At 42.8% G+C, this 13,081-nt stretch overlaps 1 protein-coding gene across 1 annotated transcript in view; it reads right to left on the reverse strand.

Annotated features, from left to right (window-relative positions):
• Nucleotides 1-13,081, reverse strand: part of LOC126457180 (transmembrane protein KIAA1109) — a 507,473-nt gene that overhangs the window by 464,592 nt on the left and 29,800 nt on the right. Inside the window, exon 3 of the mRNA XM_050093265.1 lies at nucleotides 3,926-4,069. Coding sequence (XP_049949222.1) covers nucleotides 3,926-4,069 — 144 coding nt within the window. The remainder of the gene's footprint in view (nucleotides 1-3,925; nucleotides 4,070-13,081) is intronic.

Raw genomic sequence — 13,081 nt, forward strand, 5'->3', positions numbered from 1 at the left:
GTCCAGCACGAACGCTGGTCCAACTGAGGCGCCAGGTGGAAATGGCATGGCAAGCCGTTCCACAGGACTACATCCAGCATCTCTACGATCGTCTCCATGGGAGAATAGCAGCCTGCATTGCTGCGAAAGGTGGATATACACTGTACTAGTGCCGACATTGTGCATGCTCTGTTGCCTGTGTCTATGTGCCTGTGGTTCTGTCAGTGTGATCATGTGATGTATCTGACCCCAGGAATGTGTCAATAAAGTTTCCCCTTCCTGGGACAATGAATTCACGGTGTTCTTATTTCAATTTCCAGGAGTGTATATAAGGTGTCTGAAAGTATGTTTCAGGTCAGGTGTTAATTTAAAATACTGCAGAGACTCAACAATGGAAGAACATAAATATGTCAATGAATCCTGTCATGTGCTGTCCTCATTAAATACATATGTCTGATTTCAATGGCAGTTTCACAACCTGGGCCATCTGGATCCCCCCTCTCCGCCACCAGCTTTTCTGAAGTACACAGATGGGATTTATCCTTAAACACATTCTCCATTCCTGAAATTATTCTGGTTTCCACCTACAGTAACCTACTGTCCCCATATACCCCCCCCCCCTCCCCCCAACAGTTTCCATCACTCTGTCCTGTCACCTCCTTCCTATTCAAGTCCCCTCACCCTCATTGTGTGCTGCCCTCTGCTAACGCACCCACCATCTCTCCTCTTCCCCCCCTCCTCCTCTACTTTTCTGCTCCTCGTTTCATCCTCCCTCCACATCACCCAGTCTGACAGCCTCCCAACACTGTGCCTGGTGGCAGTCTTCTCATGCCTCCATGTAGTCCCTATACACACTGCCAGACAGTGCTCATCTCTTCCCCCTCCCTCCCTCATACCCTGCTATCTGTTCCCCTTCCACACACCCTCCAGATTGCTCTTTCATTCAATGTGACAGCTGCATTTTGATTCAAGCTGCCAGAGGTGCTGGCCATATGTATGTGAGGTGTGCTCGGCTGGCTGAATGAGTATGTGTGGATTTCTTTCTCTGAAGAAAGCTTTGTCCAAAACCTATGTGTAACAGTCTTTTAGTTGTGCCTGTCTGTAACTCAAAGTATAATCTTTATGGCAAGTAGCAATCTATCCTTTTCTTTATGTTGTTGAGTTTCCATTGTTTGCACGAATGATGAGATGTTTTCCTTGTATTAACCTGACAGATCCTATTTGATTGTAAAGTGATAATTGGACAAATACGTTAGTGATACTGAATCCGCATTTTCAAAAGCAAAAACAAGAGAGTGATGAGATCTTCTGCTGTTTAAATGAAAAGACTGAAACTTTTTTGTTCAAACATTGGGTGGGGGGAGGGGGGGGGGGGGGGAAATCAGCTCTGAAATAAATCAGGCAGGAAAAAATTTGCTATGGTGATAACCTGCTACGTAGCTGTCCACTTCAGCTTCAATGTCTTTCGATATTATAATAAAACAATTACCCAACATTGGTGGTGGCAGATGCCAAGGTACCAATGTCAGACAATACTTTGCAACTGCAGTGGCCTGAGATGTTAAGTTACCAAATACACTGAAATTTGGCTGCCCACATTCATTAAATCATCTTCATCCCTCAGTCCCAAACAACACAAAAAATCCTGCATTTACACTCTTCCTGTCTGAAACAAACCTTTTGATGAAATCATTTACACTGGGGAAAAAGATACAATCATTTTCACATCACAGTTTTTGTGAGGATGGGTTTCTTTTTCCATATTTAGTGATGTCCACGCCATGAAACAATGGAACTTTCTGTTTGAATTCCCCTTCTTGGGATCTGAGAATAAATCTGAGCCTTGCGAATCAGTAACTAACACAGAAACAATGATCATCATTTATGACTCTGGTTCTGCTGGCTACTTGAATTTGCATGTCCAGTTACAATTTGGTTGGTATAGGATTTATCATTTCATTTATTGTGTGAAATGCTGTGCAGCCAAAGACAAAACATGAGTGCACTGTTGAGACATTTATTCCGGACATGTGCAATGAAAGAACTGATGTCTTCATCATATCATAATAATGATAATGAGACTTACTTTTATTTTATGTTATTGTGAATACGTAAAGTCCACTGAGGTTTACATGAAAGATTTAAGCAGGTTTTGTTCTGATACAGCATGTCTACGGTCTACAGTGCTACCAGTGTTCAGCTGCATCATCTTTTGTAACCTGACACACAGAAACAGCTGCTGTGCATTCCATGTTTGTATGATTTTTGGTTTGAACAAATCTCGTATGATTTTTTTTTTTTTAGTAAAATCTGATTTCTGTCAATACACTGTCTTCTTTCCAATATTCAAATAATAAAGAATGTGCAATGAATCAGATGCTGATCTGTCAGTACTTATCATTTTATTACAAAAACTTCAATGAACTGTTTTAAACCAATAACACACACATGTGCAAATGGAAAAAATTGTATAACATGTCCGGATATTCACTGAAGGTGCTTTGTCACTTAATTTGCAGCATACTAAAGGAGTTTTTCTTTTAAATGACAACAAATAATTATTTGGAAAGGATACAATAACTCTCTCAGAAAACAATAGTGGTTTCTTTGTTCTGAAAGTCAGAGGACAAACCTTCCAAGCAGCAAGCATCACGTTCTTTTTTACAAATGAACAGTAAATAAAGCACCAACGAAAAGTTGATTTGATTTCTTATTGTTGGATTTGTGACTGGACTTGGCACTGAATCAATTACGAATGTTGCTTGTGTCTGTGACATTAACATAAATACAGCAGAGAAAATTCTGGTAGAATATAAATACTTTAGGAGTAAAGGAGACAACTATGGTGTCAGCTTGTGCGTCCAGTTGGCACCCTGTAGGCCTCAAGTGTATGTGTATATCTGTACTCTAGCTCAAGAATGGTCTCATTCCAAAAGCTATCAAGTATTATTTCTTTTTTGTGTGTGCTCATCAACAACTCAATACTTCCACTTTTCAGTAAGCGCTTTCCTTTACTCCTAAAGTATTGACATTAATATAGGTCAGTTTCATAAACTGTTATTAGATTCTCCTGTAATATTGAGTAAATGCCACCTCTAGGAGAACGGACAGTGAAGGAAATAGCTCTGCCACTGGCTAAGCATATATTCTGAAGCAATTATTTTTGGTATCACACTACATTCCAGTTAGTTTGTGCTGTGCGTTCATTTAACATAGAACTCCTTGCAAAGGTCACAGGACTAGCAGAGAATACAAAACAGGCAAGCAGTTTTATCGGCTGATACCAAGCTCCATCGTAACAAAGGAGCATTTTCCTCTTTTTAGTGATAACTTCCCTGAATCAGCAGATCACAAAGTACATTCTTTGGCACAGAAGAGTTTCATGGAACTGATGATGAAATAAAATACAGTTTATAAACTTACTTGCTCAATGAAATATGCTACAGTCATGTCAAGAGTGTCACCCAGTACTGGGAAAACAGTCACATTATTGCAATATTATTAGTGTAAAAAGCAGTAACAAGAAATAAGAAATTTCTTTCAAGCAGATTCAGTACCTGAGCACAGGTTTATATTCGTAGGTATATGAAAAAAAGGAGTAGCTGAAAAGATTACTTTTCTTTTTATTAAAAGTTGTGAAGGTGTGAGTGATAAAGACAACCATGAATGTGTACAAAAGATTCAGTAAGATAGGATGAAGTTGGAACAGAACTGAAGAAAAGTGTTGAGGAAGGAACTGCAGAGAAAATTGGCAATGCCACTGATTGGACAAACAACACTGATTACATCTTTTGAACCAAAAAGCACTGCAGCCTGCTGTTATGGCATAGAGAACTTCAGTTCACTTCAGTTCTGTTAATCACACATATAACACAATAATTATGAAATACTGTATCTCTAATCATCATATCATTGTAAGCATTAAAAATAAGAAATTATAGCATACCTTCAGATACATCTTTTGGCACATATGATCTCCACCAGCGGAATATAAGCCAGCCATCTTGGACTCTTACAGTATAATCGTGTGTTATGTAAACAATGTCTCTGAACATTATTTTTCCAGCCAAAGCATTACAGGTAAATGATCCTAAAAAAATACAGAAACATTACACTGTATGCAGAAAATCAACAAAAGCTTGCAAAATAAAAATAAAAACCTGCCACAACACCACAATCCCTAAATTAGTCAGTCATCATCATAATGAAATTAGTATCTCCAATATCCTTATTATACAAAGAAAATTGTTCTGGAGTTCACTTAACAACAAATTAGTTTGCAAGTGAATGTGAAATAGTGCTAGAAATAATGAAACAAAATAATAAACAGTTTATATGTGGTAGAAAAACCAAATTAACTACATTGATTCTCAAAATTTATCGTTAAAGTAGAAGCAGTGTACACTATCACAATAAAATTGTTGCATGAAAGACTACTGTTTCCTTAATTTGCGGGTCACTCTAGTAAAACACTAAAATAAGGAGAAATGAAAAAGAGTAGGCTCTAATTACACTACTTCTTGTTACAAAATCAAATACAAAGCTGCATTATCAACTGTTTTGCACTGCAATTTAAACACCTTTCTGTTTCAGAAACCTCATTATAATACTTTAATATATATGTATGTGTGTGTTATCAATCTCTTCTCTTCTAGGATTCATGTTCCCTGTAATTAGAGATTTGCCTTGGATATCTAATAATTTTCTGCCAGTACTTCCATAAATGGTGGTTATAACCTAATTCAAATACAACAGAATTTGTATGTTTTCATTTCTCTGATGGACTGGCAGAGAGAGCCCTTGATGTCTATTTGGATCGAGACAAACTTCATCATAACATGCATCCAGAATATCTTGCGACCTTGTGATGGATGGATGGATGGGATGGATGGATGGAGAGGTTGGTATGGGCGCACGACAGCAAGGCCTTCGGCGCCCTCTCAATAACAGATTGAGACGGGTGTCAAGAAAATACTCAGAACAGGAAGATACAACAGAATGTAAAACACAGGTAACAAGGCTGGAAAAATATGTGCCTACCCACACCGAAGCATGGGACAAAGCATGCCATCACCGTACAACATGGACAACACAGGAAGAAAGTGGGAGAAGGAGCTAAAACAACATAGTGTGAAGGAAGTGGCTGGCTGGCCACAAGGAAAAATGAGAGGAGCCAGTCACTCTGCAATGTACTAAAATCTCCAGCCTAAAAGTTTAGGCCAGAGTCCGGACACATTACAAAACTTTAAAAGCCTAGATACACTTGTCTCATCATTAGCTAAAATACAGGGCAGATCCCCATTAATTTGTGCTGCTACCCTTACATCATGGTATAAAATGCAGTCTGTTAAAATGTGGCGGACAGAGATGTGCACACCACAAGCATAACAAAATGGGGGATCCTCCTGCTGTAATAGAAAGCTATGTGTGAGAGGACAGTGCCCAATCCGAAGACGCATGAAGGTCACTTCTTCCCACCTGAGCAACCAGCAGGAGGAACGCCATAGCCGAGTTGTTGACTTCACCAACCGCAGTTTACTGGCCGTCACCGCCAGCCATTCTTCCTCCCACAACTCCATGCACTTCTTGTGGAGTGCAGAAATAACAGACTGCAAGGAAATTGGACACTGGACCACATCCTGTTCTCTGTAGGCCTCCTTTGCAGCCCGACCAGCCTGTTCATTGCCACATATTCCGACATGACCTGGCACCCAGCAGAATAACGACTGCTTACCCCGCCGTTGGAGCAAGTGCAGTTGGTCATATATCAGCTGGACCGTCTCCTCAGTTGGGTACAGATTCTGCAATGATTGTAAGGCACTAAGAGAATCTGAGCAGATGAGAAACCAATTGCCCCCAATACGATTCATCTGCTCCAGTGGCTTCAGGGCGCGTGGAGCTCCGCTGCAAAAACGGTTTATTCATCAGGGAGGCGAATACTGGTAACAGGATCAGCAAACACTACAGAACAGCCAAGAAAATTCTCTTGTTTGGAGCCATCAGTGTAAACGATGGTAAAACTGGGATGCATATCTAAAATGTTAAAAAACAGAGATTGGAATGTAAAATCTGGTGTACTATCTTTCTTAAAATTAGTCAAATCTAAAATAAGTCTAGGTCTCTGGAGGAGCCAACCTGGAAATCTGGTCCAACTGCAGCAGAAAACATGAAGACCAGCCACATCCATTGCAGAGAGGCAATCCTGTGTGCAAATCCCAAAGGGCCTTGTTGCTTGTTGCCAGTTATGAAAACTCCGTGCCAGAGGAGGATGAGCAACGGTATGGTATGCAGGTGTGTATGGTGTGTACACAGTTTGACACATCTGGCACACCGTAAGTAGCCATCGCCACATATGAAGTGGCGGTTCACCAGCCTCTGCACAGAGGCTTGGTATGGGGCTAGTTCTGAATGCCCCAGTGGGCAACCTAATCCCTTCATAGTGCACAACGTCCAACATCTTTAAAAAAGAAGGCCTTGTAGACCCACACACCGTGCACCCATAATCGAGCCAAGATCACACAAATGCCCTGTAAAACAGGAGCAGACAAGTCCTGTCTGCTCCCCATGTACTGTGGCTAAGACATTTTAAAATACTTAAAGTCTTAAGTGGCCGTTGTTTCAGGTCTCTATAATGAGGTAACCATGTAAGCTTCAAGTCAAAAATTGGGCCCAGAAATCTCACTGTGTCTTCAAAAGCAAGGACAGTGTCCCTCATCCTCAACTCAGGAAAGGTTAAAATTGAACAAGAACGGTGAAAAAGAACACACTCAGACTTATCAGTGGAAAACTTAAAACCACTCTTCTGCACCCATTCATCCAAACGTCTAAGAGTAAGTTGCAACTGGCTTAAAGAAGAGCAAAACAGAGAAATCATCCACAAACAAGGAACACTGGACAGGACTTTTCACTATGGACGTAATGCTATTAATAGCTATGGAAAACACAGTCACACTTAAAACGCCACCTTGAGGGACACCGTTCTCCTGCTCAAAGTGATCAGACAGGATGTCACTAATTCTGTATCTAAAATATCGTGGCGAGAGGAAAGACTGAATAAAAAGAGGAAGACAACCACGAAAACCCCATCCGTGAAGCTGCTCCAGAATGAGATGCCTCAAAGTAGTATCGTAGGCCCTCTCGATGTCAAAAAATACATCTAGAAGACGATGACGGTGTACAAAAGCTTGTGGTATAGCCGCCTCCAGGAGGGCAAGGTTATCAAAGGTGGAACGAAACCTCCTGAACCCACACTGAAAGCGACTAAGGGGAGTTGCCGGGATTCAAACATGCAGACAAGGCAGTGGTTGACCATCCACTCCAAGGACTTTCCCATGCAACTAGTGAGGGCAACACTATGGTACCTACTTGGGCAAGTGCGGTCTTTCCCAGGTTTTAAAAGAGGAATTAAAACTGCCTCACGTCACAAGTCAGCAAAGTGGCCTGACGCCCAAATGGCATTAAAAAGTGCGAGGAGAATTTCTTTGTTGTGCCTTATAAGGTGCCGTAGCATACTGTAATGGATCCTGTCATTAACAGGAGATGTGTCACAAGCTGCAGACACTGCAGAATTCAGCTCCCACATGGAAAATGGGAAGTTGTAAACTTCATTGAGATGGACTGGAAGTCCAGACTACACCTCTCAGCAACTGCTCTATGGCGCCAGAAACCCGGATCCTGACTAGCTGTTGCAGTAACCATGACAAAATACGCTGCCATAGTCTGGGCAATGTCTCGTGGATCCATGTGGAGAGTGCTGTTATTCATTACAGCAGCCATGGGGCACCTCCTTCCTCTCCCAGAAATTCTCCTGATGGTCTCCCACACAATGGAACTGTTGGTGAATGATTAATGGTGTTCAGGAACTGTTGCCATGACTTCTTCTCGCTCTCTCGAATAATTCGGCGACATTTTGCCTTCACCACCTGAAAGGCTGCAAGATACTCAGTAGTTGGCCGACACCGGAACCTATGCAGAGCCACATGCCTGGTCCTGATTGCAGAGCAGCATTCAGCACTCCATCAAGGGATGGATTGCCTTTCCTGGTGGCCTGTGGAATGGAAGCTGCAGCGGCATGGTGAACCATTTTGGTAATATGATCCACCCATGCTTCAACACTGGCACAGTGTTCAAACTGGGCCAACTGGCTATAAAGTGTCCAGTCATCCCTACTGAGCACCCATCATGGCGGTTTCCTTTCGAGGCCCACGCCCTCTGGCAGGTGACTCCAGATCGGGAAGTGATCACTTCAGTGCAAGTCAGCAACCACTTCCCATTGAGCACTGGGGGCAAGAGCTGGAGAGCAAAGTGAGAGATCAATGGCAGAGAACAACCCAATCGCTGTGCAGAAGTGAGTGCTCTGTCCCACATTGAGCAAGTAGGCATAGGATGACAGGAGAAGCCTCTCAATTGCTCTACCACTATTTCTCTACTGCTGGGACAGGTAATTGCAGAGCTCCAAAGCACATTGTGGGCATTAAAATCACACAGATGATGAATGGCTGGGGGAGCTGTGTGAGAAGGTGGGTGAGGGCCTCTTCATCAAGTACATCATGTGGGGGCAAGTAAAGGGAACATATAGTCAATGGATGTCGCACATGCACGGATACAGCAACAGCTTTTAAGGTCATCGTAAGTGAGAGAGGCGAGGAATTGTAGTCCATCCTAACAGAAATACCCACTCCTCCTCTAGCTATCTCTCCATGCAGGTCGTCCTTTTTGTGGAGTGTATAGCCTCGTACCTCAGGGGAGTATGATGGATAGAAATAAGTCTCCTGGAGACACAGACACAGTGGTCTACACTGAGAGAATAGACGAAGTTCCTCCTCATGCGTCCTGAACCCCTCCAAGTTCCACTGAAGTATGGGAGCCATCTATGATGAGGGTAGCACCTTCATCTTGTCTCTCCAACGGGGTGGGGAGACTGCAGCAGGTGGAGGGACAGTCGTGGGGCGAGATGATGACCCCACACATACGTCACACTCAATCAGCTCTGGGGAAGAGTCAGATGAAGCATCATGTAAAACGACATCAAAAGCGTCAGACAGTTTACCACATGATTTAACCTGCTGTTGCTGCTTTATAGGAGCTTATTGTGGTTTGTTGGGCTTTGGTGGAGCCAACGTGGGAGTGATAATGGCCATACTGGGCTTCTGAACAGCCTCAGCTGTTGGAGGTGCCAGAGGCTGGCCCACGTTCACCACTGTACCTTTGTCTGCCGTTCAAGTAAGGGCTACAGGCTCTGAAACACTGGCTGCCTTGCAAGTGCACTGAGATCAGCAGGTGTTAGTACCAACACTCACCACCTCTGTCTGCGTGGAGGCATCTGCTTTTGGAGTAGGCTTCTGAACCAGTGATGCAAAAGATGTAGCAAATGTGTGAGGCTGCATTGACTTGTAGATCATTTTGGCTTCACCATAGGGGATATGCTTGGTTGTTTTTATTTCCTGGTCTATGTGTTCCTCTAAAAATATTCAGCAGTTCCTACTCCAAACAGGGTGGTTTCCAGAGCAATTGATACAGTTGGCTGGAGATGAGCAACCAACTCCTTCATGAGCAGCCTTAGCGCAGTTGCCACAAGTTGCTTCGCCTTTACACCCTAAGGTGTTATGCCCAAAACGCTGGCATTTAAAACAGCGCATTGGGGTCGAGAAATAAGGTCTCACACTAAGGCGAAGGAAGCCAGCCTTAACATGCTCAGGAAGTTTTGTGCTACTGAAGGTCAGAATAAAAAGAGTCAAATTTGATAAGATTGTCATCAACCCTCTTCACGATATGTTGTACATCAATTATATCTTCCAGAGCCCGCTCACATTGCAGTTCCTCCTTGGGAACGTCAACTAGATCCTGGCAAGTCAAAACACCTTTGCTATAATTCAGTTCTGTGCAGTTCAGTGTCTCTGGCATATTCCCAAAGGCATTTAGCAGTTTGGAGGTTAGCTGCCTGCTGGGAATTGGAAGTTTCCACTAGCAAGGTCCCATTGCGCAAGCGCTTCACCAATTTTAAGGAGCCACAGATTCCCTCCAAACCCTTTTGTATATAGAAGGAAGAAACCTTCTCGAAACTACCCTCCTTCCATTTCACTATCAGAAACACATTCTGATTACCAGAATGCATTCTGTTACTAAAGACTGGACTTGTCAAAGAAGCGCCGGAGTCAAGGGGACTGACTACACGAACTCTCTTAATAGACTGGGTGTTAGAACATTCCAGCGGCGCACCCTTTCTGCTGGGACGAGGAAAAGAGGATTTCAGAGGAGCCATTTCGGTCCCACAAGCAGCTAGGGAAGTAAGGGTCAATTCCAGACAGAGCCCTGCGTGCCTGAGTAAGCCTTATACAACTGAGGTTGGGCAGGTTCCTCAGAGGGTGCCCACTAACGACTGTTCCACCTCAACAGCCATGCATCTCATCAGCACGCAGCACACCTTGAGATTGAGGGGTTTTTAGAAAGGTTTATTCCATACTTGCAATCTGGGCGGTCAAGCCAAGATCCCCATTCCCTGAGACACACAATGTTCCACCGCCGTGCCACACAGTGGTCGCTGAAACATGCCCAGAGCTTACGGCGACAGGCAGCGCTTACCAGTCCCCAGATCAGGAACCCCGGGAAAAGCCCGTACCAAGCAAATGAATGCCGAGCCCCTCGGAGCTTGGGATCATGTAAGATCTTCTAATTCATGAGCAGAAATAACATTATCCATAACCTTTGTGGCATTAGTCGGGGATTGTCAGCTGACACACTACTATGCGAATACCAGACAACTGCTTATAGCCCTGACCTTCCTATATTGAATGACATATTTCCTGAGCAACAAATAAGATTAAGGTTAAGACATCACATTCTTCTTTACTGATACCGAATTCAGTGCCATCCATATATAGAAACGCCATTGACAACAAAACCATCCTCCGCAATGTTCAAAACTGACCTGCAAGCAGGAGAAACCCCTTGAATCTGACCACTTGAAATTTGCTCTACCCTTAACTGTATCTAAACAGACCGTGGAAGACATGCAGATAGTCTTCACAAGTGGAACAAAATCTTCACAGTCTAACATGCATTCTAATCTACAGTCCAACTCAGTGTGTTTCACATATGTAAAACACTAACAAAGAGAAAAGAAGTGGTGACAGAAAAAAAAGAAGAGTCCAGAACCAGCAGCAATTCTACCATGCACCCATGGATTTGTAATCTGACACTTACCCAATGACTTTCTGAGTGAGACATAACATAATTACTACATCAAATAAAGATAAAGAATTCCATTTTAAAATTTTATATTCCCTCAGTTCCTAAATAATATTGAATGAATATCAATGAAAAAACTTTAAACATAGTACAAAAAATTGTGACAGCATTTACTAGAGAGTTATGTGTTGCTGTGGCATCAGTTTCATGCAGGCCTTCACAATCTAACTAGGGATATACAGGTCAACCACTGATGTAATTCTGCAACTGGGCACTACAACAGTGCTGACGCAGTACCCTGCACTGCAGCATTCTATCATCAGTGATAGAGTGGACTGCTGTGCAGTGCAGCACCCGTAGTGTTTTCACAGCCGATTATGCAACAGGGGTCTAGCTCCTGTGATAAAACACCTGCCTGAAGGGCTCATCTTGTAGCAGCATCTTTTCAGCACCATGCATCCGACCGGTGCAGTCTCCATGAAAGTCAACGGTCAATGGTTAGGAGAATTAGCCACAGCCTCACCAGGCTTTGAACAGGATCCCCCCCCCCCAGTCTTACAGGGGCCTGTGTCGGGCACAAGCCTACAGGCTTCCTCCCAGCTGCCTCAGGCTGCAGACGATGCTTGCTAGGCCAGCTCCCCAGCCTCGATGCACTGCAGACCTGACACTTGACTCACACCAGCGAGGGTGCCACCCACCAACATCCCTCACTGTCTCAGCACGAAACATGCTGCCCATCCACTACAATCATCAGCAGGGTGACATATAGTGTGGAAGTACTGAATAATATATAAAACTGAGGAAGCATTCTTGGCTTTGTGCTTGGTCACCTTTTCCTCACAACAGTTGGACAGAGCAGAAAATAATTACTCTGCAAAAGAGAAGGAGATGCTGAGTCTCATATAAGGCATACCATATTTTCAAAGTTATTTGTACGGGAGAAAATTCTAGGTCATAATAAATCAGCAACTTTGAGATGGTTACTATGATTAAAAGATCCATGGAGTCAGTTAATATATTTTGCACTAAAACTCACTGATTTTGATTTTGAGGTGATTCAGTGATTTGGCAAATCACACGGAAATGGTGATAGCCTGAGTCAGAAAGAATGTGTGATAAACTGTGTGTGTTTCACCTCTTTTGAACAGCAGAAGGCACAAGCAGCTGACTCAGGCTGAAAGCTACTTGTTATGCAACCTTACATAATTGTGCACAACAGTGTTATGTAAACAAATAATATTATGGTATCAGTTACTTTGTGAAATGAAATGTTAAAACAGGTACAGTTACTTTACGAAGTGAATCATGTATTAGCAGTGCACGGAGTTTCTAAAGGGACAGAATAAAATAATGCGTAGAGAAAAAATATTGGAGGCAGACACGAATGCAAGATGTAGAGCAGAGCACAAGGAACTCTGTACCATGCACACATCAAGCTAAATTAAGTCATCAGCTTATTCTGTTGCGGAGGTTACCAAAGACAGAAAACCATTTGAAATGATTGGTTTGGACATCTTATGTCCTTTTGGGGAGACGTCTGGAGGGAATCATTGTGTTAATGCTAATAGATTACTCTTCACACTTTGTAGAAATCATGGCTATTCCAAAACAGCAAGCCATTGGCACAAGCAAGCAATAACTGTTTATTAAAGTTTGGTACCTCATGGATGGTGATTACAGATCAAGGTACTGACTTCCAGTTAGAACTGATAAAGCAACTTTGCTACAAAATCAAAATAAGAAAAAGTGCATTACACCTACAAGCAAATGACAGAATGGAAAAGGTTTTCAGGATGAGAGGGACGATGTTGTGTCAGTATGTCAACAATCATCATAATGCTATTACCTACATAGTAGGGGCAGCATATAATTCTGAAGTGCAGAACTCAATACAGATTTATCACATTACAAAATG

Source organism: Schistocerca serialis, chromosome 2 (assembly GCF_023864345.2).
Source record: "Schistocerca serialis cubense isolate TAMUIC-IGC-003099 chromosome 2, iqSchSeri2.2, whole genome shotgun sequence".
In the NCBI taxonomy this organism is placed as follows: domain Eukaryota; kingdom Metazoa; phylum Arthropoda; class Insecta; order Orthoptera; family Acrididae; genus Schistocerca; species Schistocerca serialis.